Genomic DNA, 27,682 nt, shown 5'->3' on the forward strand with positions numbered 1-27,682 from the left:
CACAGAACCTCAGCGTCAGAAGCCGGCACCACTACTTGCAACCCCTCCTCAGATTAACGTACTGCCAACGTAAATCCAAAAACGGGTATTAGATTTTGCCAGTTTATTTCTCTCACGTTGCATGGGTTTTTTTGCTCTCAGGACATTATCAGAACAGGAGAAGGAGAAAACAAAGTAAGAGCCACATTTCTTAAAACAAAAGTGCCAGCGCTGTTCTCATCGGTATTTTTACGTGAGTTTTATAAAGGCAAAATACAGCACCCTGCAAACTGAACAAAAGAAAGTGAAATGAGAGAAAAACCATGAGGCTTTGTTTGGGTTCTGTGGGTTGGTTTTTTTTTTCCCTTTTCGATGCAGTGCCAAGTGTGGTCTTATCATAAGAAAAGAAAAGTCACAGAGAAACATGCATCAGTGCTACAGGTGCTGGGTAGGGAAACGAAAGCAAAACGGGAAGTAATTGGCGTGCAGTTATCAGGCTGATGGAGGGAATCAAACAGCCACCTGCGCCCAGCTATGTGATGTAGAGGTGACCCCTCCTATGAACTCGGTCGGTTTCCTGGCGGACTCTATTAAACTGAAGATATCGGAACCGTCCAAGGTTTTTTCGCTGCCGGACTGCTTAGTCTAAACAGACAGAGAAATGCAGAGTCACACACAGGAGAAAGGCCAGGCCCACACGCATGGACATATTAATTGCCAAAACTGGAGGCAGAGACAGAGGAAAGGGAGAGAAGGTTGCAGGGGTTGGGGGGGTGGGGGGGGCACGGAGAGGTTGGAAACAGGGAAAGAATGGGAAAATAAACCAGAGCAAATTCACAAAGGCTGTAGTAAGCAACAGTTAGGAAGCATAGTTGTTAGCGCTGGCGTTTTGCTGGTTCGAGCAAACCTCTTTTTATCTCCTTTTATGAACAAGCTGCAGCAGCAGTACTACGTGTCAGTAACACGGGGCTTTAAAACAAACTGGAGAGGCTGGAAGCCTTATGTAACGCCCGCTTCGGACCGTGGGACGGATTCAAAGTATGAAGGGGAGGGTGGAAAAAATAAAAGTAAGCTGGGTTTGGCTGCTGTCAACATAAAGCCAGGCAGCAAGAGAACCGAAAGGTAGGGCGGCGTGAAGGGATCGCCTACAAGAAGTCATGCTTTAATCTTTCAAACCGTGGCCCAAAGTGGAAGCCACTTGTTACCACTACTTGTGATGCAGACGACTCGGTAACATAGTGAGCAGTAGCAATGGTAAATGGCTGTTCTCTGGAATATCTCCACTCAGACAGGGTCTTATCTCTCCGGGCAAATGCCCCTGCTTTTACAGCTTCACTGCCAAGGTGTTTCTCTGCTTTGCCAAGCTGCAAGCTTCCCAGTGTACCATGTAACTGCAAATCCTGGTCCATCTTTAGTGTCTTTTTCAAACTCTCTTCTTCAGGACTTTGCAACTGAGATTCTGCTTCTTTTATAGGTGTCAGAGAGTCGGACAGCTTTCTTTTCGTGCTCTGCACGTCGGATCCCCGCCTGGCTTTCTCATCAGTGAGAGGCTCGAGGATTTCATACTCGGCCGCTACCGGAATGACTTTCACAGATTCTTGCACTTCCCTTGCCATTTTTTGCAAGGCTTCTACTGAAGGCTGTACTGCTTTCTCGCCCTCTTTAGCTTTACTTGTCATGGTTACAATTTTCCCAGATACGGTATCATAGGACTTTCCTAGGGTGAACATTTTCTGCTTATTCTCCTCTTTGGATTGTATTTCACTTTCCAAGTCCTCAAAGCTCTGCGTTAGAACGGTACTGGATTTTAATATCTCGGGTGGAAAGGCAGTTTTACTGCTCACAGTCACTACTTTGTACGTCACATTTCGATTTTTTTCGAATTCACCATCAACTACCTCAGAAGGTATTTTGTCTATAATAACCCAATCCTCAGTGCCCTATATTTGAGATATAAAAGCTAAATTAGAATGGCTGAAGGTTTCTCTGTACTTCAGGAACACTAAAGCATCAAGACTTTTAAGAAATCAATGCTGCCTCTTCTGAAAGCATGTAACAACTTGGACCATTGCACCTCTTAGAGCAGTTAGCAAACATGACACAACAGAATCACCTTAGGCAAAGTTTGATTTCTTTGCATATTCCCTCCCCTTTACAGACCCTTAGAACGTGGACACAGTAAGTTACTCTTGCCACACCACCTCTGTGTTTGAAGTGAAACAGCGTTTCAGTGCACCGTTTGAAGTGACGATTGGAGGTTAAAAATCATGTATTACAACGATTTGTAATGCTAGCAGTCAAAAGTTAATTATAAAAACAGGGCAAAAGGGCTCATTCAGCTGTTCCCCCATTGCCACAGACACCGCATGCATGAGGTTTCAGCGCAGTACAGTACGCACTGGCACACAGCTGCATTTCCTCATTTCCATTACAGTAACATCGACCCCCTTCAGGGACTGTTTAAAACTGAGCCATACAACGCAGTATATGCCACAGTACTAAAGATTCTGGAAGGGACCTAATGCGGCATCTTTTTCCCCCTCCTTACAGCAAACAAGCGACGTGATTGCTTTGGCTACGCAATCAGCATCCGGTTATTTGTCTTTAAGACAGCACCTTCTGCATTTAACCTTAGCAAGTGTGGTAGGTTTAAAATCAAATGAATTAAAAATAACCTCTAGGGACGATGGGATACTTTTCTGGATAATGATTTGATGAGAAGTAACCAAAGTGCCAGCGGACTCTCCTTCCTGCAGCTTCTTCTCTATCACACTTGGCTAATAGAAAAACCAATAAGAATACAGAGTTCACCATCACTCAGCATTATCTAAATTCACTTGACAGTATAAAGGAAATTAATTCTAATGACAAAAGTGCCCAATCACTGTAACGTTCTCAGTGAGGCTTATGCTGGAAATGCATGCACAACTGCAAACAGCATCCACAAACAGCACATTGCAAGTAGATTTCTAACTAGCAGAGAAACCAGTCTCTATTAGGAAAGCTGTAAGCTCTGGAGGGGGGCTCCTTCCTCAGAATTTGCAGCCCCAGATTACATCTCTCTCTAGAACTTGGGAAATAATAATTAAAAAGAAAGTTGGGGCCTCAAAAGGAAAAAAAAAAAGAAAAAGATTGCCAGCCTATCTGACTGCATTGCAAGAAAGTATTATTTGTTTTTACCTGCAATTCAAGGAATGTTGTACCTCCCTTCTGCAAAATTATGAGTTTTTCTGATTTTTCTGTTTCTTCTTTGGTCTAATGTCAGGGGAATAAATGGTTTTAGTAAATGGAGGGAATAAAGTCCACTATACAACAGCTCATCATATTTCTCTACTCACCAAATTATTAATTGCACGGTAAATTAGGAAACAGAATTACACAGAATTTTTACAGCAAAGAGGTTTCCAATAATAAGTGTTGCTCTGTGATGAGTGCAAACTGCACTCTAGTGTATCCTTTGCATAGCAGGAAAACCAGCAAACTAACAGTGGGTGCAGAGGCACTACGCTCATTTCATCTTCCATTATTCATTCAACTGCATCCGTTGCCAACTTCTATGGCTTCCACCAACAGCCTGGAGCAGGCACCTCCACCTTCACCCTGGGCTCGGCTCTTTCTGGACTTTGCAGCCTCCCCTGTTGAAGCAGGCAGCAGGCATTCCCTGTAAGGATTTTGGCTCTCCTTTTCTCCTTACAGGTATAAGAACTCTCAAAATCTTGTCCCCAAACAGGAAAGTGACCGCTGCTGTGCCGTCCTCTACAGCATGACACTAAAATCCTCCTGTATCCCACCTGGTACTCTCCAATGCTGGTTAAGCTCGATTTCCTAAGGTACCCTTCCCAGGATACCACTTCAAATATGTGTATTCCACGTACTCAACAAGAAAGGTACGTGTTTAACGATACAAAACTTCTACAAGCTCAAGAAAGGAAGAAACAGCTCGTCTGCCTGCCTGTGGTGAGATGTGTAACACCTCTATTTCTTAAGTGCCATTTTAACCCAACCCGGGTCAGAGTAAACATTATCAAGGAGTCTGTTAATGAGATAGCTGCAGAACATGAATGCTCTCTGGCCACCCCTGTGGTTGATACTTAAAACTTTTTATTTTTCATAACTAGAAGTGTTGCCCATATTATCACAGAAAACCAGCGGGTGACTAGACAGGCCCAAAGTCAGACTGACCCACCACACACAGGTGCCACATGCTCAGAGTGTGCGGTTTGAAAGGGTGTGTCTTTCCTTCTGTTCTTGTTTTATGACAGAGCTACAAATGACAGCACTGAAAATACTTCTAAAGGGGACATGCGAAGTTAAACCTGTAACTTCTTTGACTAGGAGAAACCACTGCATGACCTAGTTCTAGGTGCTCTCTATTCTGACTACCTCCACATTTCTTAGTAGATATTGAGGTGCTGATTTTCACAAGGGTGTGTTACCATCCACAGCAGGGGTCCTCTAGTGCCAGAAGACACCTCAGAGTTAGGCTCTGATAGCACAAACAACTTGTGTTTTTCCACAGGAACACCTTCATTTGGGTGAGACGCTGTGGAACCGCTGCACTTAACTTACCTGTGTGTAAGATATAGTAACTGGCCATTGCTTTTGGGCAAGTCTTTTTCTACAAGCTAGGTAAGGGTATCTCTTGCCCTTTTCCTTTCCAAAGGGATGGTAAATTCAGATGTGTTTCCTCAGTGTGATGCCTGTGTAGCTGCGTGATGCTTTGCTACCACTTGTATGTTTTAATAAGAAAGTGTTATAAATTTTCTGAAGTAATAAAGACATGAAATTAAGAGGGGGAGGGTTATGAATTTGCTTCACCTGCATTTTTCTGATTCAGGCTCAGCTAGACAACCACTCCCTTTTCAACAATTCCTTACACTTTTTATATGTCAAATGCCTGCAGTTTATTACACTATTTTAAGAAAGAAAACCTGTATTTTTCAGCTACAACCAAACACGGCTGTAGGATCAATCACGATTCCTGAACAAGGCAGTAGAACCTACAGTAAGACTCCTCAGCACCCTTTCCAAAAGGTAAGCTTTAGGCACTGAATCTGCTTGTTATTTTAGGTATTTTAATCCAATTTAGGTCTAACGTGGAGGAGCTGGGGCCTTTTTCTTGGCAATACCCCTTTTCCCTAAGAGGGGAAGTTGTGCACCTGCGTGCCTCCAGTGATTTCCTTCCCTAGAGAGCTGCAGGTCTGCAATGCCAACCTCTAAGGTGGGAAAGCAGAAGACCCATTCAAGTTAGTTATACTTTCTGGCCAATTTTTGCTGACTTCCTTTCAACATTACATCAGTGCTGGGGAGAGGGGGGACACGACAACACAGAAGCAAATTTTATGACCATTTATTGGTCTGCAATGCTAAGAATAAGTGGTAACTGTAAAGATGGTTCCTGTGAGACAGAAACCAGGTACTCATCCACTGTAGAATAGGAAGATTAATCTTCCTGCAGACCACACGAGTGTATTCCTTTTTGCTCCACTGGATTTATAGCAAGATTCTCTGCTTTTTTTGAAAATCTTTGTATTTCAAGGCAACACTAACGTTACACTGTTACCTCTACATCTCACTGTTTACCCACAAACTAAATAAAAGGCAGCTTTTTAATGGCAGGTTTCTGGCATAAAAAACTTCAAGGCTGCACAGTGAGTAAGATTTTTCTCAGGCGTGCCCAGCGCATGAAGAAGCACACGCTCAGCAATCTGCGTTGGGTCTTCGACAGAACGGTACTCAGCAGACTGCAGCAGCTATCAGCTCCCTTATGGAACTGGTCAAGCAGGTCTAATTATCATCACTATTTTTTCCCCACCTTCAAAGAGAGAGAGAGTGTTCTGCCCTTTGCTCTGTATTTTCTTGTCAAACTTTGTACCCCTGTCTGTCCTCCTACACCGGCTGCTCCCAACCAGTCACCATTACTTAAATTCTCTCTCCATCACCTTCGTGGTTTCTTTCACGCACGGCTGGGCTTCCTCAAGCTCACTGAACCTGTGAAGGAAGCCTGTGTTTTGCACTCTTAGAGAGACCCAATTCTGCCATGCGGCTTACAGCGAATTTCATATTCTAACTATATATAGTTGGATATATTCTAACTATGTACATATATATGTGCACGGGGTATTTGCTCTTCCTTGCGTGTTTGCTGGTAGAGCCCGAGCCCTGAGAAAAAGGGAGCACCTGCAAGCAGGGGATGGCCTCTAGCTACCCCTTTCTAAATCTACTGAGAGCTATTATAAGTAAAAAGGAATAGACAAATACATAATGGAAGCCTTTCAGCTCACGCTGACCTCTTCAGGCACTAGCGGTTCAATCATAGGAGCTTCCTCCTGCCTTGCGGCAAGCCGAACGGGAGATGTGGAAAGCCTCTTCTCCCACTCGTTAGACACAGCCGTTTCTGTGGAGGTTTCCAAGAAGGTGCGTTTCAGCTCACTTATATTGGTCTGATGTTTCATCAGATCTTCCTGGGTTTTGTCTAGGTCCTGGACAGTTTTAAAAGAACAGAGCAGTTTGTAATACATCCTCAGCCAACCAGATTTCAGAGCCAAAACACACAACTTGGGTTAGTAAAGAGGGAAGTAACATCTCAGGGAGCCGGGGAGCACAGCACTAACACAAGACTCTGTGAAAATGTGGCATTTTGAAAGATAACAGCATAGCATCTCTCGTACAAGTGAGTATAAGTATACTCTTAATACAGCTTCAACTGCGCCGCTATAATTTACACCTGATAGAGAGGCTTCTTAACAAACATCCATATGCGCGTGGACGCACACACACATAGGCGCACGCATATATATATATATGTTTATAGCACAAGTTAGAGGAGTCATCATAATCTGAGAAAAAAATATCCATTGAATTATTAGCAGGTGGGAATACACAGTTCATGCATCATAGTGCAGATCCACAGTTTGTCACTAAAACTAACACACATGTACGTACATGCACTGGTATATACCAATACCAACCTCTAACATAAGATTACTATGTTTGACATACACATTTTCACCCTGTATTCGCTTAATCAGACTATTCTGAAAGAAGTGAAAAAGAAAGGGAAAGGTAAGGGACACAGTATTGAAAGGATACAAAATGCTGTTTCTACACATTTCTTCACAGAGAACCAACAATAGCATGCTGAGAGAGGTGAACACCTCCAACTTGAGCAACACCTGGGCCTTTCGTTTCTGTACCTGTGCCTTTAGATCTCCGTCCTCCTCTTGATCCGACTGCCAGCATGAGAAAGATTGGAAAACAACACTTTACCCGCCGGTACGAGTGAAGGCTTTACAAACATTGCGGAGAGCAACACACTGGGTTAAGGTCCCATTTTCTCTATGTTAAGGGCTTAAGGAGAGCGAGTAGACACACCGGTTGACTTTGGACGGTTCTCCTAACTCAGAACAAGCCCCTGCTCTTCAAACTTGTTTTGTGAATGAGGAAACAGTCAACATTTCCCTTCTATAAATATCATTGGTGCGCTCCATCTTCACACATCTCCACTTAGGGAGCCGCAACTGGGCCTCCTCACTGAGACTGCAACTGGTTTAGGACTGAACTGCAACAGCAAGTTCTTTGGAAGTCTGTAATCCCAGAGTTTAAACATCTCCTGGGCCACAGGCAAAGCTTTGTATTAACTCACCGGGGGTAAGCAACCTGCAACACTTCCCATTTTATTTGCTAAAAATGCTATTTCCCTAACTTCAGTCCCTTTCTGTATCTATACAATCGTATTTCATGCTCAGTCTGTATATATATTCTTTCAGGATCTCTCTGCAGTGGTGATCTTCTGCACTCACACACATTTCAGCTCAAATTGACTCCAGCTCCCATTTTCAAAAGCAATGGCAGTACGGACTGCCAAAGCAGCCCCGATTCCGAGGGCTCAATCCTCTGGTGGTGAGGACATCCCACTTTTTGCAAAGCGGGTATCCGTAAGGGAAACTGAAGTTCAAGTTATCTTCTCCCCTAAAGTGAAGATGGCGACTAGGGAGATTACTGTGCATTTCTGATGAATAAACTGAACATTTTAAACATCATGGTTTCAGCATCGTGTTGTAGTGTTTTAATTTCTACATGGCTCAAGGCCTGCAGCCATACAGGGCAAGAGGCACTTCAGAGCACTCTGTGTTCTCTGTTCAACAGACAAAATGTTGTTGCTCCGTTTTGATTCTGTTAATGGTGGTGCCACTATTTTATCGTTAATTTTTCATACAGTCCCAATTAGTCAAATGGCCCATGGGAAAATCTTTATCTGTCGACTGCTTGATAACTCAGCTCAAATCTATTCTACATACAGCTGAGCCGAATTGCCCCGACACGTCATACACAGGATTCTTCCACGATGATAATTTTAACGGTCTGAAATATTAATGAGATCCTACTGAAAACCTTCAGTAGTGTTCGGGGGTAAGACTCTGCCTTCTACCAGATGTCAGACCAAATTCAGCTCATGTTTGCAGCTGCAGCTGTATTAATTATGAAAGCATTATCTGCACTTCACTGGAGTCACGGAGCACCAAATTTGTCTGCGCAGCCTGTACACCGAGTTGTGGATGTGAGGCTGCTCAGCACAGAGATAATAACAGTGCCTCCTCTGAAGACAATGCCCAGACTACTGGTGTCAATACGTGACAGTGACACATGGAATTACATCCAAGGGAAACCTCAGATGTTTATAACCTGGAAATACCTTCATTCAGAAAATTTGGAAATGGCTTTTTACCATCTCTCCCCACCCCTCCCACCTCCCTCTTTCTCACACAGGCTGCAGGTTCTAAGAGCAAACAAGCAAACCGGACATCCCAGGGCACAGCCTGGCCAGCAAGACCGTCCCAGGTTGACGCCTCCACCACCCCGCTTGTCTGCGCGTTTCCAAACCAAACCCCAGAAAGGAGAGGAACCCGTCAGGGAGCCCTGAAAACTCAACTCCCCCAAGCAAAGCCCTCGCACCCCCGCGCATGCACACGCGGGCGTGGAGGGGGATGCTCAGCTGCCGGAGGAAGACATGCACGGTGGCACTCGGGGTTTGGAAGAGACGAAGCGAAACGCTCTCCCCTCCCCATTAACTGGGTGCCGGCAACTGTACAAACCTCGGTGGCAGTGGTCTCACCATCAGCTGCAGTATCCGTCTGCTCACTGTCAGTCTATTTGGTTAGACAAGTAACCGGGTCCCGAGAGGAAGGCAGGAATAAAGAATAAACCCAGCTCATCAGTACACGCAGCTCACACGGGCAACTGTTAAATTCAACATCCCTGCGAACTGCATTAGCATTGCTTTCCAAACCACGCACAAGTCAAAGAAGCAAAATAAAAGTGCTATATTAGTAAACAGAACAGACTCAGAGGAAGACTCGAGGCGTACTGTACACAGTATATGGCTTTACTGGAACAAATTTATAAGCCAAACAAAACATTACTGGAAAAGTATTATTATTAGAATAGCAAATTTCTTTCCTTAAGAAAGCCAGGTGGCTTTAAAAAAAACTGGAGGTAAAAAAAAATAGGTGCTAATATTTTCTAAAACTTTTTCTCCCATAATTTTTCTTTTTTAAAGAAAATTATTCTTTTTTTTTTCTTCTAGCCAATAGAGATTGATGTAGTCTTTGACTTTTTTCTCTCAAGAGGGAAAAAAAAAAAAAGGAAGAAGGCTACTTAAACAGTCACCTGACTTTCAGCCCCTCATTTGTACAGAAGTTGTTCTTGTCTCCACATTTATACACCATGAGGCTGTCTGCATTACCAAGGAGTTCAAATAACCATACCCCCAGCCCATCTACTGTCTGTCTGTGGAGTAATGAATGGTAAGGCTCAGATCCCGCTCGGTTCCAATAAAGAGTAGCTGATGTTGTTAACAACAGTAAAAAGAAGGAAAACTGCCATTAAAAGAACCAAAAATACTTGTCATTCCATTTAAGGATATGGATGAAAGCAGGAGAAAAATGAAAATAACTCCCCCCCCAACCCCAGAAACACTTACTAGGTACAAGTGGTAAAAATGAAACAAAGCACAGCATTGCACAGGCTGATCTATCCCTGTTTCGCTCGACACCGCGAAGAACATTTTAGCGGTGCCTGGAAGTGTCGAGATTGAATAAACAGTTGAGCATAGCGTGCCACGGGCTGTGAAGAGAGTTCAAACGCCTACTTTTCACGTTATGCAAGCTCATGGAAAAGTAGTAAGCTAGGAAAGTGCTCCCTACTGCCCCAGACTGGCACATCCGAGTTGTCTGCACATCAGTGAAAGCTCTGGTTTTTGATTAATGACCTTCTGTGCTCCTTAGATAATCTAAAGTAACCCCGGCAGGTAATTTAAAGCTGGGACAATACATCTCATCCTCACGTCACATCGCCATGAAACAAGAGGAAAAAGAAAGCAACCTACTGGCGGATGGAGTATCAGTCTTAACTTTGAATTTCCTATCTTCTTTTTTCTGACAACTGCAATGTTTCATAAAGCTGCTTTTTGGGTATTTTTTTTTTTCATTGCTTTCTCTGCTATCGTTCCTTTCCTTTGAATAATTTGTACTGCTTGCACGACAGGTGGAATAACAAGGGGGCATTCTGGACTGCTAGCTAAGTGCATGAATGCAAGTTACATGTGACTTTTCAAGCGATAACCACTCACTAGACAGACTGCTTTTTATTGTTAAATGTAACTGTAATGCCAAAAAAGGTTTGCTTGGCTGGTCAAATTGCTTTCACTGAAGTGTTAGGAAATCGTTTCCTCGCATCTTTATGACATTATAAGCACTTGAAAAGGTATGGCAATATAAAAAGTTATAATCTATGTATTGTCACTCCTATTTACCAAAAGAAAAAAAAAAGAGAGAAAAAAGAGAGAAAAAAGAGGAATTAATGAATCTAGGCATTTAGTCAGTAGAAACACTGGCTGGTAATGTATGAGCACAGAAGCTGGGCTGAGAGAGTTGGGCTTGTTCAGCCTGGAGAACAGAAGGCTCCAGGGGGACCTTATACTGGCCTTCCAGTACCTGAAAGGTGCCTATAAGGAAGCTGGGGAAGAACTGTTCATGGGGGCACGTAGCAATAGGACTGGGGGTAATGGTTTTAAACTAGAAAAGGGGAGATTTAGGTTGGGTATTAGGAAAAAAATCTTCACTATGAGGGTGGTAGGTCACTGGAACAGGCTGCCTGGAGAGCTAGTGGAGGCCCCATCCCTGGAGATATTCAAGATCAGACTGGATGGGGCTCTGAGTGTCCTGATCTAGTGAAGATGTCGCTGCTTACTGCAGAGGGATTGGACTAGATGGCCTCTAAAGGTCCCTTCTAACCTTACACATTCTATGATTCTATAAAATCTAAGGGGTGAAATTGTGTCTCTGACTGCACTGACTGCCTCCAGATGTACTGCTCAAAGGAGAATGGAGCTCAGCAAGGTATGCCGTTGGTTTGCAGACTGGTCACACACTTCTGCATCACTGTGTGCAGGTTTTTATGAAGTGGAGGGGGAAAAAAAGGTTTCCATGTCTATTACCAGTACAGCAATGAGATCTTAAATAAGGCACAAAATTTGCTTTGTTGCAACATACATGTCTGCTAATAAAGCCGATCAACAGCCAAGGAGTCAAAGTCAGCATTGCTGAGTTACTTGAAATAAAGATCTGGGGTTACTGCAGAGCAGGGAATGGCAAATTAAAGCTCAGCGAGGCGGGTTTCCTCTGGAGTGGAGCGAAAGAAAAGTTGGGCTCAACTCTGAGATGGGCAGTAGTGCACTGGATGATAGGCAGCTGCTGGTGGGGCTCGTAGACGGGCAAGGAATGGAGCAGAAAAGGCAGGCAGCTATCTCCTGAGATGCTGCAGCTGCACCTCCTCTAATTTGAGATCATAATTGCTGTGATTTGTTTTGCCAATGTAATGCAGACATGCCCAAGTTTAAAACATAGTCACTTTCATGCAATATTTTGAACAAGAAATACCCCCTGGATTAGGCACAAGTCTGTGTTGTCTGCCAGGAAGCACTGCCAGAGTAATCACCCTCATAAAAGAGTGACACTAAAAAGCCTATTTTATGTGGTTTTATGCTCAACACTTCCTAACTTCACTAACAAAAAGAAGTGCTCATTTCTGAGAGAGGAACAGAGCAATGTATTACATAAACACTGCCTCGTTATTGCCTCTGGAGCTGGCACTGTATTAATGCTGTTATTGCTATTAGATTAATCCAAGTGCAGAGCTAATGCAAATTGAGACCTAAATGCTATCTCAAAATGAGGACACGAAATGAGACAGCAACATTCTGGATGCCTTTTATCAGAAATTGCACATTATTATTTAGTTGTTAGGCATCACAGAGCCAAAAGCGTCCAAAGACAATGTTTTTACAAGATAAATTGACGAGACTTTTGGTTTTCCATAGAAAGGAAATTAAATCCTGTACCAAGTCTTACAAAACCCACAGTAGCAGTTTGCACAAATGTTTAGATGCACAAGCTGGTTCATTGAGGACAACCACTGCAACGGCATCGACAAGTGGCCAAGGCAGCTTTTTACAGACAGCCAACTGGCCTGCGATTCTCTCATCTGGGTCTGCTGGGGAAGGGGGCGGGGGGTGTTCATACAAAGCAAAACTGTATTTTTGCATCTAAAGATGAAGGGTGAAAAGGAAAAACAAGGGAAAAATTAACTCATCATTTTATTCTGTCAACAGAGAGTAACCAGGCACCGGCCAAAACTTAGGACGCCGGTTACTCAGTTACTTAAACAAGTGGATTTCTTCCTTGCTTCTAGATATATCACCGCACGTCCACAGGTCCCAGAACCACTGTGGACTCCTCTTCTCCTGCAGCTGGTTTACCTGTCTGTGAAATGCTGGGTGGCTCAAGGCATCAGTTTTGGCAGTGCTAACTGAACGCTGTAAATGGCAAGGTGGCCCACATGGCATGCTCCCCCAACAGCTGCGCAACAGCTGTCCCAGGCTGACCTCTCAATGATACACTGGATTTAAGTACAGGAAAGTGACCTCATCTGCAGCAGAGATGGGATCAAGGCTGAAAATCCAGATCCAGGTTTCACTGGAGCAGAAAGCCTCTTTCTGCTTTATAGCTGACAGGCTCTTGCAAAAAAAAGTTGAGTTCACCTGAATTTTGAACATGCTGAAGTTGGTAAGGGTGCCCATTATTCTTAGGTAGCTAGTTATACAAATATAATGTATATGCTTATGCATATATATCCATGCATACGTAACTATGCAGGACATTGTACTTATTACCCAATATTTAGATAACTATTCTAACCCCTAGCATAAACTGATAAAGGGAAGAAAAAAAACTCTTGGCCAGTTGAGACACGATATTTGAGAGCTGATCAGCGGCAATTTGTTTAGTGTGAGTCGCTTTGCATATCAGCTGATACAGTTCAAACCAAGCCACTTCCACACAGTGTTGTGCCTAACCCTGGGCCCAAAGCTGCACTCCCAACACAAAAAAAAAAAAAAAATTAAAAAAAGGGAAAAAAAAAACCCAACCCCAAACAAACCCCAGCCCCCAAACCAAAAACCCCCAAAACACCCCTTCTAACATATCAGCACAGACAGAAATGAGGCTCTGAAAGTAGGACCACTATTGCAGCAATCTAACACTGGTTAGGACTGAAGCACTGAACACGAAAAAAGAGTGTGTTCGATGCCGAGGTACACACCTCTTCCTCTGAACTGTCACTCAGGTCATTGGCAAGTGAGGCACTCAAGGAGGCCGCCTTGGGCTCCAGGTAGCAGAGGCACATAGCCAGAGGAAAGGAGAGAGTGAGGGCGTATGGCACTGAGAAAGAGGCAGAGAGCAGAAAGAAAAAAATGAAGAGGAAGCAAGGCACCAGGGAGGGGGAGCGGATGGGAAGGTAGTGCTGCACGCTGGCAGGCAGGAGGTTGGTTTCGGAGAGGTTAGGGAGCGACAGGTAGCCGTCATCATCCAGGAGGGAAGGAAATGACTCTGGAAGTTGCAAGGAGAAGGAAAACAGCGTTCCACCTGTGCGAGCTTTTTGCTTATAGCCAAAAGCCACGTCTTGCTCAGGGGAGCAAACTCGCCCCTTTCTGTCAGGGTCCGGCTCGGACTCGCTGTGCTTTAGAGGGCTCTCTTTGGGCCCCTCACAACCTAAGGACTTTGCTCGAGCGCTCTCCTTGCATCTCCTCCGAAGCTTTGCTGAAGATGCATGGGGGCCAGGCTGCGAGGATGGTGAGGGATGGTGGGAGTCAGTGCCAAGCAAAGGTGGCTGGTGACAGAGAAAGAGCAGCAAACAAGGCGCAAAAGCAAAAGGACAAAAAGAAAACTGTAATTAGTTAATTTTCTTCCGTGATGATAAATTTTATATATATATATATATAAAAATTATAAACAGTATTTCAACACCATAGGTTTCCACTGAGTTAAACAGTGTGTGTCCCCATGCTGCACACCATGAGTATTAGTGAGTCAGGGTTACAGCTTACAAAAGGCAACTTCTTGGTTCAGCATTTCTCTGGTAATCGGCAGCATGGGATTTACATAAAAACCTTCAGGGCCATGTCTGGGGATTCAGGTGCTGCCGATTTCCACTTACTGTTAAGACTGGCTTCAGATCTTAGGGAGCTTTCAAATATGAAGCACGCACAGAGCAACAAAGTAGTGAGGGAATATAACAAAAAATTAGGTCCCAAACCTAAATAAAACACATTCTGGTTTGGGGGGGGACATGAACATTAGTCTCTATGTCAGCTGTTACCAACTAGCTCGACACCTACCCCAGCAGCCTGCTCCTCAACGTGGCTCCCATCACCTCCCGGGCTGATCTCTGCTGGGCATCCCCACAGCCCTGCCCTCACCTCTGTCTGCTGGGAGTCGCAGCAGGCAGCGCAGGAGAGCTGGGCCCTCCCAGCCTTGTGCCTTGCCGCCGCCCATCTACGCTGCACCCCTCCAATTTGTCAGCATATGGAAAGAAGGGAATGGATGGTTTTGGCTAGGGCAGACCTTGTGCTCTCTCACTAAGAATCTGAAGGGGGGTTGACCAGAAAAAGGTCCATGCCCCAGACAGCCACATCTTATCATAATGAAAAAGTGACTCTTTACCTATAGTGATGAGGTAAAAATGCACCTTTACACTTTTGCTATAAATTTTACCACAATGCGAAGAATACTGCCTCCTCACAAGCAGCATTTGTTTTGATAAACTGCTTGTAGGGCCTTCCGCCAGCCTTTAAGGTTATTCATGGACAAGAAATTGGCAGGAGGAGGGAGGTGATTCAGCAGAAGCAGTGACTATCACCTAACATGCTCCCTGCAGGCAGGCACAACTGCTCTTTAGAAGGACAACCACCAAAATACCCCAGAACAACAGAGCTGCCATGATGCTAATGGATCAGAGGCATTTTGGCCAAAGTCAATGAGGTGCACTTAGCTGAAGTGGCACGCTGGCTCCATGACCAAATCCTAAGTGCCTGAGCTGCTCTATGCACCCCACATCTCCCTGGGGAGCTATAAAAGGTATTTCAACCCCACTGCCACTCCCAGCTCCCAAGAGCAAAATGACTTCAAAACCAGAACAGGATTTGCCTGTAAAAGCTGGTGCCAAATCTGAGGCAACCAACAGGATCCAGGTTTTAGACACCAGCTGCATCAATGCGAGCACCTAAGCCTAATCTTTACCAGGTATATTAATGCTAAGAATGGGATTTAAGCCAAATATTTACAAAGAAGAGCTCCTTCCCCTCTTGTTAACATTTTCTTCTCTCTACTCAGAATAGTTAAAAACCCCATCTATCTGTTCAGGCAATCACTATTCCTGAATTAAGCAATCAAAACTAAGCCTGACTTCAAATCACTTTGAAGTATCTTCTTTATGGGCTAAACTCTGCAAGCTCAAGCCAAAATTTAATGCTGATGGACTCACAAGACTTTATGTGAGCTAAATACACAGAGCTTCTCTTTACATTGCCAAGGCAAAAAGGCCAAAGTAAATATATTCTTTGCTAATACAGACTATTCACTTAGTGACATCTTTGCAGTGTTAATATTTAGAGTAACTTCTGGTGCTTAGACAGATACAGGTACAACAAAGGAAAAATGTCCTTGAGGAGAAGTTGAAAAGCTATAGATAAAATTTATATACAATTTAATAGGAATTTGATTTCAAATTTGCCCAGTGTTTCTGAGATCCTATTCTCTTTATGATGAAAGACAAAGCTGTCAGCAGTTCTGGTGAAACTCTCAGGACTGAGATCTCTACAGGCTTCATAGAACCTGAAGCTCTTTTAACGGATGGTTTAAGCAGAACTCATCTCTTCAGTGGGGGCTAAAATTCATTTGTGTATGCCTAAGTGTCATTGAAATACTCTCCTAAAAATAACTTTGACTGTTTCTAGCCATATATAACGAACAGATGATCTTCAAAATGCAGCTGATCTCTTCATTGACCTAAATTAACAAACACTTGGAACAGAATTAGTTTCCATTGGATGTTTTCTGCATATTTGATTTGCATCCATGTTTCTCCATGCAGAAACCAAAGGAGTTCCAAGAAGACCCCCGTTAAATTTTTCAGAGAGCATTTTTAACACTACAATTACAGAGCACACTTTGAAATGAAAATCATCTCTCATCTGCAAGTTTTTTGGTATCTTGATGGCAACTCTTTTGGAGGACTTGACCATTTGGCTATTGTGGCCTTACACGTATAAGGCTAGAAGTTCAGGTTCCAACAATTGCATGTGTGAAGGGTTTTTTGCATGTAAAGATATACATCAAGGTTTGTCATGGTAAATGAAGAAGGTAAGTCTTACTTGTTTAGCAAGTGCACTCCATAGTATGCTTTTTGACCTCTATCAATATCTCATATTCTGTTTTCTTCTCCTCAATGTTTTCTGATTCTACCTTCTCAAAAACCTTCTCTGTCCCCCATTTGATTTACCCCATCCTAACACCTCAGTAGATAAAATGCACAAGATGAGTGTACATGTATGTGGAGATGGTGAGGGATGAATCAAATTTAACAACTGAGCAGAGAATCATCATTAAAACTATTTTTCTTCAATGCAAAGACTCAAACAAGGGAAGCATACGGTTTTGTAAGCCGGAAAAATAAAAAGCTTATAATAGTGTATTAATCCCCAAAAGTTATTAGAGGAAAATGCTCAGTGGAATACATCTCAGAAAACAGAGCCTTATGAGAAGGAAATGAGAAAAATACAAGTATTTGGAGCACAAAGCTACACACAAGAACCCAGAACTATTTCGCTGCCTTGTCAGAAAATAAGAAACACAATCCCTTTACTAAAGTCAAAATACAACCAAAGGCCAAAGGAGAAAAATGTGCACTGCCAGGCTACTTTGTTTAGGTTATTTCCTAAAGAGCTCTATACCAAAACCACCCCCTGTGCTGACTGCTGAATGGATTTTGAATAACAAACAGTCTGAGGCAGGACCTAACTGTCACGTTGTCATATGAAATGGGAGAGGGCTATATATAAATATTCAATAGAAACACGTATATATACATACATACCACTGTGTATATTCTAGTTTCTTTTCATGGAGCTGGGTATCTCCTCCCTCCCTCTCTCCCTTCCTCCCTCCCCAATGATTCTGCATTTCTCTGAGCGCTCTCCAGGCAGGTCAGTTTAATACAAAACCCCTCAAAACTGTACCTTGGTGTCATGGCGTATTGCCGAGACCGGGGTGACTTCCTCTGCTCTTTTCTTTTTGCCCTCTTCATCATCTTTCTCTTCTTCTGCCTTTTTCTCTGGAGTCACAGTGGTTATCAAGTTGGTCTGAGAGATGCCCTTTGTTGTGGCGTACTGGCCAGTACCAACCTCTGCAGCAGACACAGAATCCTTCATGTACATTTCATGGTTTTCATTCACTGATGCTAAAAGCAAATATTTAAAGAGGGAAAGTCTGAAATAGCTTTTGCTGAGAAGCTGCGTAAAATTAAAAAGCTGGGTTAGTAAAACATTTGAGATATCACTGAAAACACAACTATATCACGTTCCAGGAAACCAGAAGCATGTGCATACATTTAAATAAACTGTTTACTTGAAACAAAGCTTGAGGCTTTTATATGCATAAACATACATTACGGATGTGTATGCACACATTACTGTAGCTAATGTGTGCATTACACAGTTGTTGGATGTTAGCAAGCCATTAGAAGTGCTACTGCAGTAAAACAAAAAAAATCAACGCATTGCCACAGTTATCAGGCAGGAAACATAAGGAAAAAACAGCTATGACATCAGCTGTGGGGGTGGAAGAGAGGTTTGGTTTGGTTTTTTTTTTTGGAAAGCTGGCAGAATACAACAATGCAGATCAACTGCACGTGAAGTAATGTGCTCCACTGCAGGGAACGACAATATTGATGTAGCACAGCCATAATATCTGGGAAGCAAGAAATAGGATCTTTGTATTATTGAGTATTACAGTCTGCCAGATAAGTCAGCTCATCATCCTAAAAGACTCTGGGATGTGACGGCATTCAATTCAGTGGACCAACACAGAATATTTTAGGATGCAAATGTTTGATAATTCAGCAAACTTTAACACATATATATGTATATGACTTTGAAATAAATAGTAATTTTATAGGTAGAATTCAATCAAAACATGAACATATACCCAGACCCTGCTCTTGACTGTTGTGGAACTAATTTCTAATTCACCAGGACTATTCAAATTTATAAAAGTTACTTGCAGCTGTAACAAATCACAGGGCCGGGATCACTGCGTGATCATGATGCAGAACATTGAGAGCCACATTTTGTGTTACAGTACCAACATTAGGGAAGAAATCCTGCACATTGATTAATAAAAACCTCTTTGCCCCACTTGCACTTATGCAAATCAACATCATAGAAATCTTGCAGAGTCTATAACAAATGCTGGGCAAAAGCGTTTCAGGTATCTTGTCTCTTGGGAGAGGGAGGCAGGAGAAAGCAGAGGGAGCAGAGGGAGTCATCTTGCTTAGATGTCACAAACAAAATAATGCAGAGGGATAATTTCTGCTTTGAGACACATGCACAGCAATCAGGTCACCAGTTGCTTGGTAACGAGCAAGAAGCACACCAGAATTAGAAGATTCCAAAATAATTAATGACAAGCAGCACCTTTAGGGGAAGAAAAGGCGGCTTGTCACTGGGACTCTTAAACCAAAGCTTCTCCTCCCCCTCCCCACCATCAGCTATACTCATGGCAATTTGATTGTGATGTTCTGTGGGAGAATTCACCTTTTTTTAAAAAAAATCCCAAACAACCCAACCTGTAGCAATTCTGAATTCAGGCTCAGTCTTTTTTTCTAGAACAATAAACTACAACCTCTTTTTCTTTACTCAACAGCTGACAACAGCAACAGTTGAGGAAGTAGCTGAGGCTCTGAATCACACACTGGTTCAACCTAACAGAGCAGAAACACCGTGACCCCCACAAACCATGTAGAAAGAGAGGGGGAGGAAGGACATACTATAAGCCTGCGTATGTTACTCTCCGTCTCACACCTTCAAAAGTAATGTATGGAAAACTCCTGTTAGCGCTTATCCAACTAAGATGTGAGGTAACTGCAATCAAGTGTTAATAGAAATCATTCATTTATGAATTGTAATATGTACTTAAATGAAAAACCTACATAAGGAAAAAAAAGCCAAGTTAAACCCAAACCCAAACACTCACTCATGCAAACCCTGAGAAAGCACTGAAGTCTGACTTGTTCAGGCAGGCACAGGCGCCCCTGTCCTTCCCCAAAGTGGGGAAGTGCTTTGCAGGTGTGAGGCCAAGGAGGGGGGTTCCACAAAGAGCGGGCTCCCAGGGACCTCCTCCAGGCCAACATTTTGCCAGGACCGCAGCAGAACATTTAGCACAGTATTTCTCTGCACCCTCCCCTAGCCCTGCAGTGAACTCAGGTATACTCACAGCCTCCACGCGGCCGAAGCTCAAGGAGATGAGGTGACAGGAGGCTTTTATACCTAAATCTAAAGCAGTGACGATAACTTTTGACAGAGCCGATTAAGAGGACCTTACCCCCATCTAAGCTGCGAGACATAGTGTAACGTTTACTAGAAGACCGCTCAAAATAAGGTGCGGGACGGTCTATGAGGGCGCTGGCTCTTCTCGTCTGGGCCTGCGTCCGGCCGCTGTAGCGAAACTTGGAGCCCAGCGTGAGGAACTTCTTTGGAGGTGCTTCTGGCAGCAGGAGCCTAAAACACACCAAGCAGTGCACCTGTTACTCCCCCTCCTCCAGAAATCCACCCACTATTTCTGCAGAAGAACGAAGACAACCGTTGGGCATCCCTCTCCATCGTAACCTGTGGCTCACGGGTCTGTGACCAGAAGGCAAACAGAGGATGACCTGCACACAGCATGACAAAACTGCTGAGCTAAGGCATTTGAAGAGCTGAACTGGGCAAGAATCACTCAGTACCTTCCTGTTTGAAAACCAGATCTATAATTTTCTAATTACCCAAGCTGAAAGTAAGGTGCTTCTTGTATCAGGGACTTAAATATGGATATATCTCTAATGCTTTCAATTTACCATGGTGCTGTTGTGCTGAGGACAGGGACAGAACAGATTTCCAGTGAATGCAGGGCAGCTTTCATTCACTGGGATGCAGACATTTTTCAGGTTAGAGCCTTCCCACCCTTTGTATTTTGGCTATGGGAGTTTGCTGAAGAAACTATTCTCTGCTACATAGAGTTAAATGCTTTAGACATTTATTTTCCATTAGAAAAATCAGAGAAAGCCCCCAAAAAGGCACACTCAATTTCTTTCCTGCACAGACTACATTCATATGAACATGCAGCCAGCCCAAATCAATAGTTTTAAGAATGGAGAGAAATTCCTTCAGTCCTCCCAAATATCTTGAGAGGGTTTTTTTAGGCACTGGATGCCCTTTTGCACCACTGAGAACCTCAGTGTTTTGGGTTCCCGTTGTTAAGTATCTCCTTGCAGACTTATTTCAGCACAAGCTAATGTCAGTTGCACTATTCCAAACTTGTCTCAGGTCTTCTTAGATGTCAAAACCACAGCTGCAAAATTCCCCAGGAATATTAAAAACACGGCTATGGATTGAGCATTCTCTGACTAGCATCTCTGTTTTCATATGTAATTAAATAAAAATCTTCCCTTTTTTTTATCCCCCAAAACTCTTACCAACATCTCCCAGTAATTCCCATACAAGTTGTTCTCCCTATGTGCAGCAGTGCAGCAGAGTCCTTTGTCTCTTCAATTATAGCAGCTGATAATATCATGGCACAGATAAAGCAAAACAATTAATTGGGACCATATGGTGATTTTAAACATTTGGTATCTGTCTGGATTAGTATGAGTAATTTGGATGAGAACTTTCCCATTTTAAAGAAGCAATAACCTTCCCTCGTCTGCTCAGAGATACCTCATGATCAAAAAGACAGTTTGATTGGAAGGGTTTTGTCTCTGCTGACAGAATTGTTCTTTTCTGTGGCATTTTATAGCACACCTTTAGGAAAAGAAATCCACATACCTGAAAAATGTATGGTGCTCAACACACACTTTCCATAAGCGCTTTGCAGCACGATGATTTGGCAACTTAAACCCAATAGTGCTTTCAAACTGCTCAAACTAGGCAGGAAAAAAGAAAAAGGATGCATTTGATGCTGTGCATCTATTTTTTAGACAGTGTACACAGGTTCATCTTCACTTCCTCCATCTATATCATCTCATTGCAAGGCTGAATGTATATTACCACATCTCTAAATATTCTACAGTCTGCTGCCTGGGAAGGAAGCTGTGAGAGATAATCAAAGGAGACCTCTGAGGATCATTTTTTGGGGGGGAACCCAGATAACGAGCAAGGGGTTTTTGATGGTGACAGTGATGTTTTATGCCCTATAGTAGCAAAGAGATCAGTTAAGACTTGGGGGGCTTCTGAGAAAAAACATCATTTAAGCGTTTTAACCCTGTTGTTTTAACTTCGTTCATTTAAACAACAGTGGGAAGCCTGATAACAGCCTGGAGGGATGCAACAGTCCCCAGGGACTGATCACACAGCCTTAGATTAAGGAGATTTACAGTGAAAGAACTAGAGTTAGTAAATCACAGTGTTTTTAGCTAATTTATCTCCTGGGGAGGATGAGGGGAAGACAGGTAATTGAACGAGTCAGCTGGGGATAACAGAGAGACCTCTTCTAGGTTGTGCTGCAGGATCACGTGTTCCAGATGCAAAAGCTGTGCCAGCTACAACCGCTCTAAGGTGTTGATGGCTACATACAGATAGAGCTGGGTAGGTGAAATAGTGTTGCTGTGACTGGGGAAAAGGTAGGCAGAAGGGCACTGGTAAGGAAGCCTGGATCCCTATGGGGCCCTCACAGAGAGAAACAAGGCAGGAAACAGCAAAACAAAAAAGATGACAAGTGACATGTGGGATGATAAATCACATCACCATCAAATGTGATTTGGTATGAGGCTGCATTGATTATTTTGTGTGAAGAGTTATGACCTGGTCACGGGATGCTATGTATCAAGACCAGCAGAGCTCAACAGGACTTTGGTGGTGTAGAGCTTGCGTGCAGGCATTGGACACATCAGGGGCTAGTTGTTTGTTTGGATCTTTTTTAAAATCCAACTGAAGACTGGGAGGTTGGTGAATTAAAGCTGTCTGGTGAGAGGCAGGAGATGTACGCTTGTGGATTTTGGTTTAGGATTCTCAAAAAGGCTCAGGACCTGGGGGCGGTGGGGGACCCTAGCAGGCTTCCCAGGTCACTTATGTACTTGGAGACATTGGCTTGGGACTCTCAACCACTGTGCTGCATTAAGAAGGAAATCCCAGTCCTCATCCAGGTGACTGCTGTCCTGTCACACAGCTCCACCCTGTAAAATGGACATGGTTTTTTTATCTATCACAGCCTGGTTGTTGTACTGGCACTTAAAATGGAGATGCTCCTTCGCCACTGATGACATAGAGGTTTTTTCCCTCAGATTTACCACTTGATTTCTGGGTGAGTGCGCGCTCAACCCATGAGGTAAGTGTCTGCGATACAGCTGGCTGAGCCACGAGAGGGCACTCACTGTACGAGAGATTTCACATCACCTTCTCCAGAGTCAGAACATGAGCTCCTGTGGGTCTGGGAGGGCTAATGCATGCATGTAGCCACCAACTCCGAACATACCAGTCCGACATGCGTGTAAAATTGGGTACAGCCTGTCTATGTCTCTTAGCGGGGAGGATGAAGAGACACTAATTTAGTACAGAACATGATGGTGGATGATGGGCACTCCATGAATAAGCAGTATGTTACTTAAATTCCTCCAGTATTCATGGTATGGATGAGCTTTTTATATGCAGATGGCCATAACTGTTCTTTACATTAGTTCATGGATGTAAACGTAAAAACACCAAAAGTAGCTTTCACCTGTATTTTAAATATAGTATTTACCTAATCTTCCCTAAGAAAATCAGCACAAATTAAAAAAAAATAATAAATGGAGAGGAATGTTAAAGGTTTTCAAGACATGACAAATCAACAAATCAAATGAGAACACAGGGGTTTTTTTGAAATGGTTCATTCACTAAGGAGTCTTGGGATGCCCTTACCTCCCCTGGTCGGATTTTGATGTAGAAGTTGTTCCTCTTGTAGGAAATTTTCAGAACCTTTGGCCAGGCGAATCTATTTATTCTAAGCCTGTCTCGATATATTAAGAGACCACTTGCACAAACCCCCAGCATGATTTCCACTCCTTCCGAATCCTGGAAAAGCAAGCAAGGCACTTGGTTGAACATTTCTCTCCTTCCATCCCATAGTACTACTGATTCCTGTATACCACCAGCCTTTCTATCAGAGCTACGTCTTTTTAATGCATCAGCTGTAGTGACCTGGTTTCTGAGCGCTACCCGACTCACTGACTGCATTCATGCAAGTAATAGTAAGGTTGGGCAGGGTGTGAGAAACCCAGTCTTGTGAATGCTTCCTCGTATTTTAGAAAGACTCCAAAAGGAGAGGGGAACTTTTATACGTTGTTAAAAGAACATAAGCTGTATAGCAAAATTTTATTAGCATAATAAAAAAAAAGAAGTATTATTAGCACGAATTCTAGCTTGAAAGCAGGCAGACAAACGTCACTTCTCCATCACTCAGCTCCATGACTAAGCCTTGTGAATCAATCCTCAGACAGATTTTTCTTCTGTAGTTTGTCTGTCTTGGTGCTAGTTTGTTTAATGCTGGTCTGCCTATGCTCAGTACTTTGACTTCGAAGTGGCCAGCAGGCAGAAAGCTGGGCATTTGGACTAGAAAGATGTGCAACTGTGCCTGTGCCATAACCCATTCTTGACAGAGAAGATGTAGGTCAGGCATATTAGCACTCTGAAATATTTGACCACAAGCTTATCAGAATATACCCATAAACCCATATTTTTTAAGGAAGAAGTATACCCTTTCTTTCCTTTCAAAACTTTCAAACAGACTAAAACCAGTCTTCAGCGGTGCTACCACCATTAGCTTGTATTTTCATTTAACTAAGTATTAATACTGCCGGAGAAAATAAGGATCTACCTTAAAGCACAGAGTTCTTTGGTAATTATTTTAAAATAACAGGTTAAAATAACAAAAGTTTGTTAAGACAGACCATGAAGTGGTCATCCTATGATAACCATGAACCAAATTCCTTGTTCTCCTCTGGTTTTCCCAACATGACATCTTTTATATTTTAAGGTGAACACAAAGGCAGGCATGGTCATTGTTAAGGGAAAGGCTATAGCACAGCTTGAAATTAAAAAAAAACAAACCCAAACTTTTGAAATCAGAGACATGACACAGAATTAGTGTCACAAGTCACTTCAGTGTTAGAAAACAGAGTAATAGAGGGTGTATGTTCCAGCAACAATGGTATCACCCCTTAAAGGTAGTGTTTTTCCCTAAATAAAGCTGTCAGGTGGTATCATTGGCAAGTACTACAGAAGACAGAAATGTGATTTTTTTCAGTGAACTTCAATTTCACCATTTTCTAAGCAAGGAACAACATCTAAATACAGCGAATACATCCTAAAAAAAGGAAAATTCATTGCTGGTAATACCCCGGCCTGGCAAACGCCTGAAACACACATGTGCTCAGGTACAGCACACAGCTGCAGGTGCAAGGGGCTCCTTCTTTTGATATATCTTCTCAAAAACCTGTTGGGAAATGCCTTCTCCCCCCACATCTCCACCTTTGCAGCAGATCTAAGTCCATTCACAGCTTCTGTTACTTGTCAGTGCCAGGCTCTGCTTTCCAATGGGATGCTACTGGCATAAAACGAAACCTGAATAAAAGGATTTGGCTTTCTTTCAGGAGCAACGTAGCTGCACGCAACGGAAAGCCGTTAGCTGTAACATCCAAGGCACAAGGCGCTGAGCTGCACATCCCTGCAGCTCTGCATACGAATGGGGAGCTTCATCAAGGCAGTGAGAGCCCAGAGGACAGATCTGCCTATCTGAAGACATTTTTTTTATCACAGCCTTGTGTGGATAATTGAAAACTAGTTTTAACAGCAGCTGGTGAATCCAGCATCTGTTGAATACCTAAGATACTGGCACAGCCTTAATGAATTGACATTTACATAGAGACATCTGCCACAGGCGTGACTTCAAAAAGGCATCCATGGAGATACTTATGCCCTACCTAGCCCTGATACCATCAGATCTCACTCTAATTACACCTAAACGTTACTTCTCAAGCAGAGGCTGCTTTTCCCACCTTCAGCTCAGTTTCCAAGATTACTGTTGGGCTTGTTAACCGACAGACAGACCCAATTCAGCTTGTGCTGCAGCTCTTTTAATTAAGAGCATCGCTTTAGAGATAAATTGGCTTGCCTACCAACTTCTCTTGCTCTGAGTCTTTCCATATGAAAAACGAAACAGTAAAACTGGATACTAGCATTTTTTAGGGAAAAAAAATAAAGGTTATCTCAGGATACTCTATCTTAAATTCACAGCCTCTCTCCAATATTCTGAAAAAAACCCCTTACACCACAACCCTATGCAATGTTAAACTTTCAGCAATGAGGCCTGTAAGGTATTCAGAAGAAGGAACTCGCTTCATTGCTGCTTTGCTGATTTCTTTGCACTGGACAAAGGATGTAGAAAAAAAAGCTACTAGGTGACACCAGCCAGTCCGTTTCTGTCTTTGCTCCAAACGAGCCTCAAGATTTTGTGCCTATCTGCAAGGCACAGGGAAGGCAGTGACATGCCTCCTGGTAGAGTGCTGCCCACTGAGCCATACCCAGATTTTTTCATTTTCAGTGAAGGCAATTAACAGGACACAAAAGGTTGCCTTGAATTCTGTAGCACACATGTACAGCTCCTACGAAATGCTCCAGGGACACAGTTGCAGGCCCCTTCAAGATTCAAGCTGCAAATTTATCTCGGTTCTTGAAAGGATCTGCTGCAGCAGAAAAACAGGCTCACAATAATTTGACCTTTACAGAAAACGCAGCACTCTCTGCAGCTCAGGATTCTTTGTTCAGCATTCATTTGCAGTGGATACTTGCTAACCTCAAAGATGTTAAAATCCATTAGCCCTACTTTGAAGAGTGAAGGAAGAAAAAAGGAAAAAGAAAAAAAGAGTAATTATTTATTTGGAAAAAATCCTACCAAAAAACAGACAACCAACACGAGGCTGGTGGGTGGCTCTCCCAAGCTGCAATAAGAATGACCATGTTTTATTCATAACCGAACCTGCTGATGATTACAGAAACTACTTCATCGAGGGAGAATGTTTCCAGCAGAATTACTGCCCTTCCAGTCAACTGCAACGACCATGCTTGGGAAGACAGACAAGCCGCCGTCTCCCCCTAACTATCAATTTGATTAGGATTTCAGCACGGCTACATAATTGCTTGGAAGTTCTCTGCGGTGTTAGAAATTATCTGCTTATCTAGTTAAGATACCATAGTTGGCCTTATTAAATCTGAAAATGTAGCTGAATGAAATGACGATCACTCTCTGGACAGCTTCTAATATCCTTCCTCATTACTCCATCCATTCAGTATTTTCCCAAAGGATTTGGTCGTTTAATACACACTAAAGGTTGATGTGTAACATCTGCAAATCTATAAGCTAAGGTCTGTTACAAGATATATTTATCCTGTAACAGGCTTCCCAGGGAAGTGCTTGAGGTATTTAAGAGACACATCCCTGGAGGTACTTAAAAGACACAGAGAGGTGTTGCTTGGGGACATGGCTTGGTGGTGGAGTTGCCAGTGCTAGGTTAACAGTTGGACTTGACGGTCTTAAAGATCTTTTCCAACCAACACGGTTCTATGGTTCTATCCCATGAGACACTTTTCCACATGTTGACAGATGATTTATCCCACAAAATGCCTGCCTCAAACCAAGAAAAAAATAAACTGGGGAGTCCAAGCAGCTTCAAGTTCTATGCTACAGGGGACAGACATTCAACCGATGAAAGAACTAGAGTCTATACCTTGGCATGATGGAGGTCTACTCCATACATAGATAGTTTTTTGGCATTCTCCAGGAAATGCATCTCAGCCTCTGCAGGTGTCATTCCCCTGAGGAAAAGCAACCAAATGTAACATCAGTGTTAAGGAAACAGAATCTGAGTAAAATCCAGCAGCTGGAAAACATTTTCAACCTGTCAGAACTACAGCCATACCAATTAGGTAGCTGGGTACTTGCCAGACCCAAGACTCTGGCACAGACCCTGTTACCTTTCATGCTGCAAAAACTCTTCTCAAACCAGAGACACAGAGAGGAGTCTT

At 43.1% G+C, this 27,682-nt stretch overlaps 1 protein-coding gene across 1 annotated transcript in view; it reads right to left on the reverse strand.

Annotated features, from left to right (window-relative positions):
- EPB41L3 (erythrocyte membrane protein band 4.1 like 3) overlaps positions 1-27,682 on the reverse strand; it is a 58,862-nt gene that overhangs the window by 5,401 nt on the left and 25,779 nt on the right. The window contains exons 6-19 of the mRNA XM_084280270.1: positions 27,385-27,472; positions 23,522-23,674; positions 21,452-21,549; positions 19,974-20,149; positions 17,612-17,832; positions 13,639-14,205; positions 9,075-9,128; positions 7,176-7,211; positions 6,951-7,016; positions 6,270-6,461; positions 3,160-3,234; positions 2,655-2,756; positions 1,185-1,919; positions 502-624 (exon numbers count right to left, since the gene is read on the reverse strand). Of these exons, the coding sequence (XP_084136396.1) occupies positions 502-624; positions 1,185-1,919; positions 2,655-2,756; positions 3,160-3,234; positions 6,270-6,461; positions 6,951-7,016; positions 7,176-7,211; positions 9,075-9,128; positions 13,639-14,205; positions 17,612-17,832; positions 19,974-20,149; positions 21,452-21,549; positions 23,522-23,674; positions 27,385-27,472 (2,686 nt within the window). The remainder of the gene's footprint in view (positions 1-501; positions 625-1,184; positions 1,920-2,654; positions 2,757-3,159; positions 3,235-6,269; positions 6,462-6,950; positions 7,017-7,175; positions 7,212-9,074; positions 9,129-13,638; positions 14,206-17,611; positions 17,833-19,973; positions 20,150-21,451; positions 21,550-23,521; positions 23,675-27,384; positions 27,473-27,682) is intronic.

This window comes from Gallinula chloropus (genome assembly GCF_964237585.1).
Source record: "Gallinula chloropus genome assembly, chromosome: 2".
NCBI lineage: Eukaryota > Metazoa > Chordata > Aves > Gruiformes > Rallidae > Gallinula > Gallinula chloropus.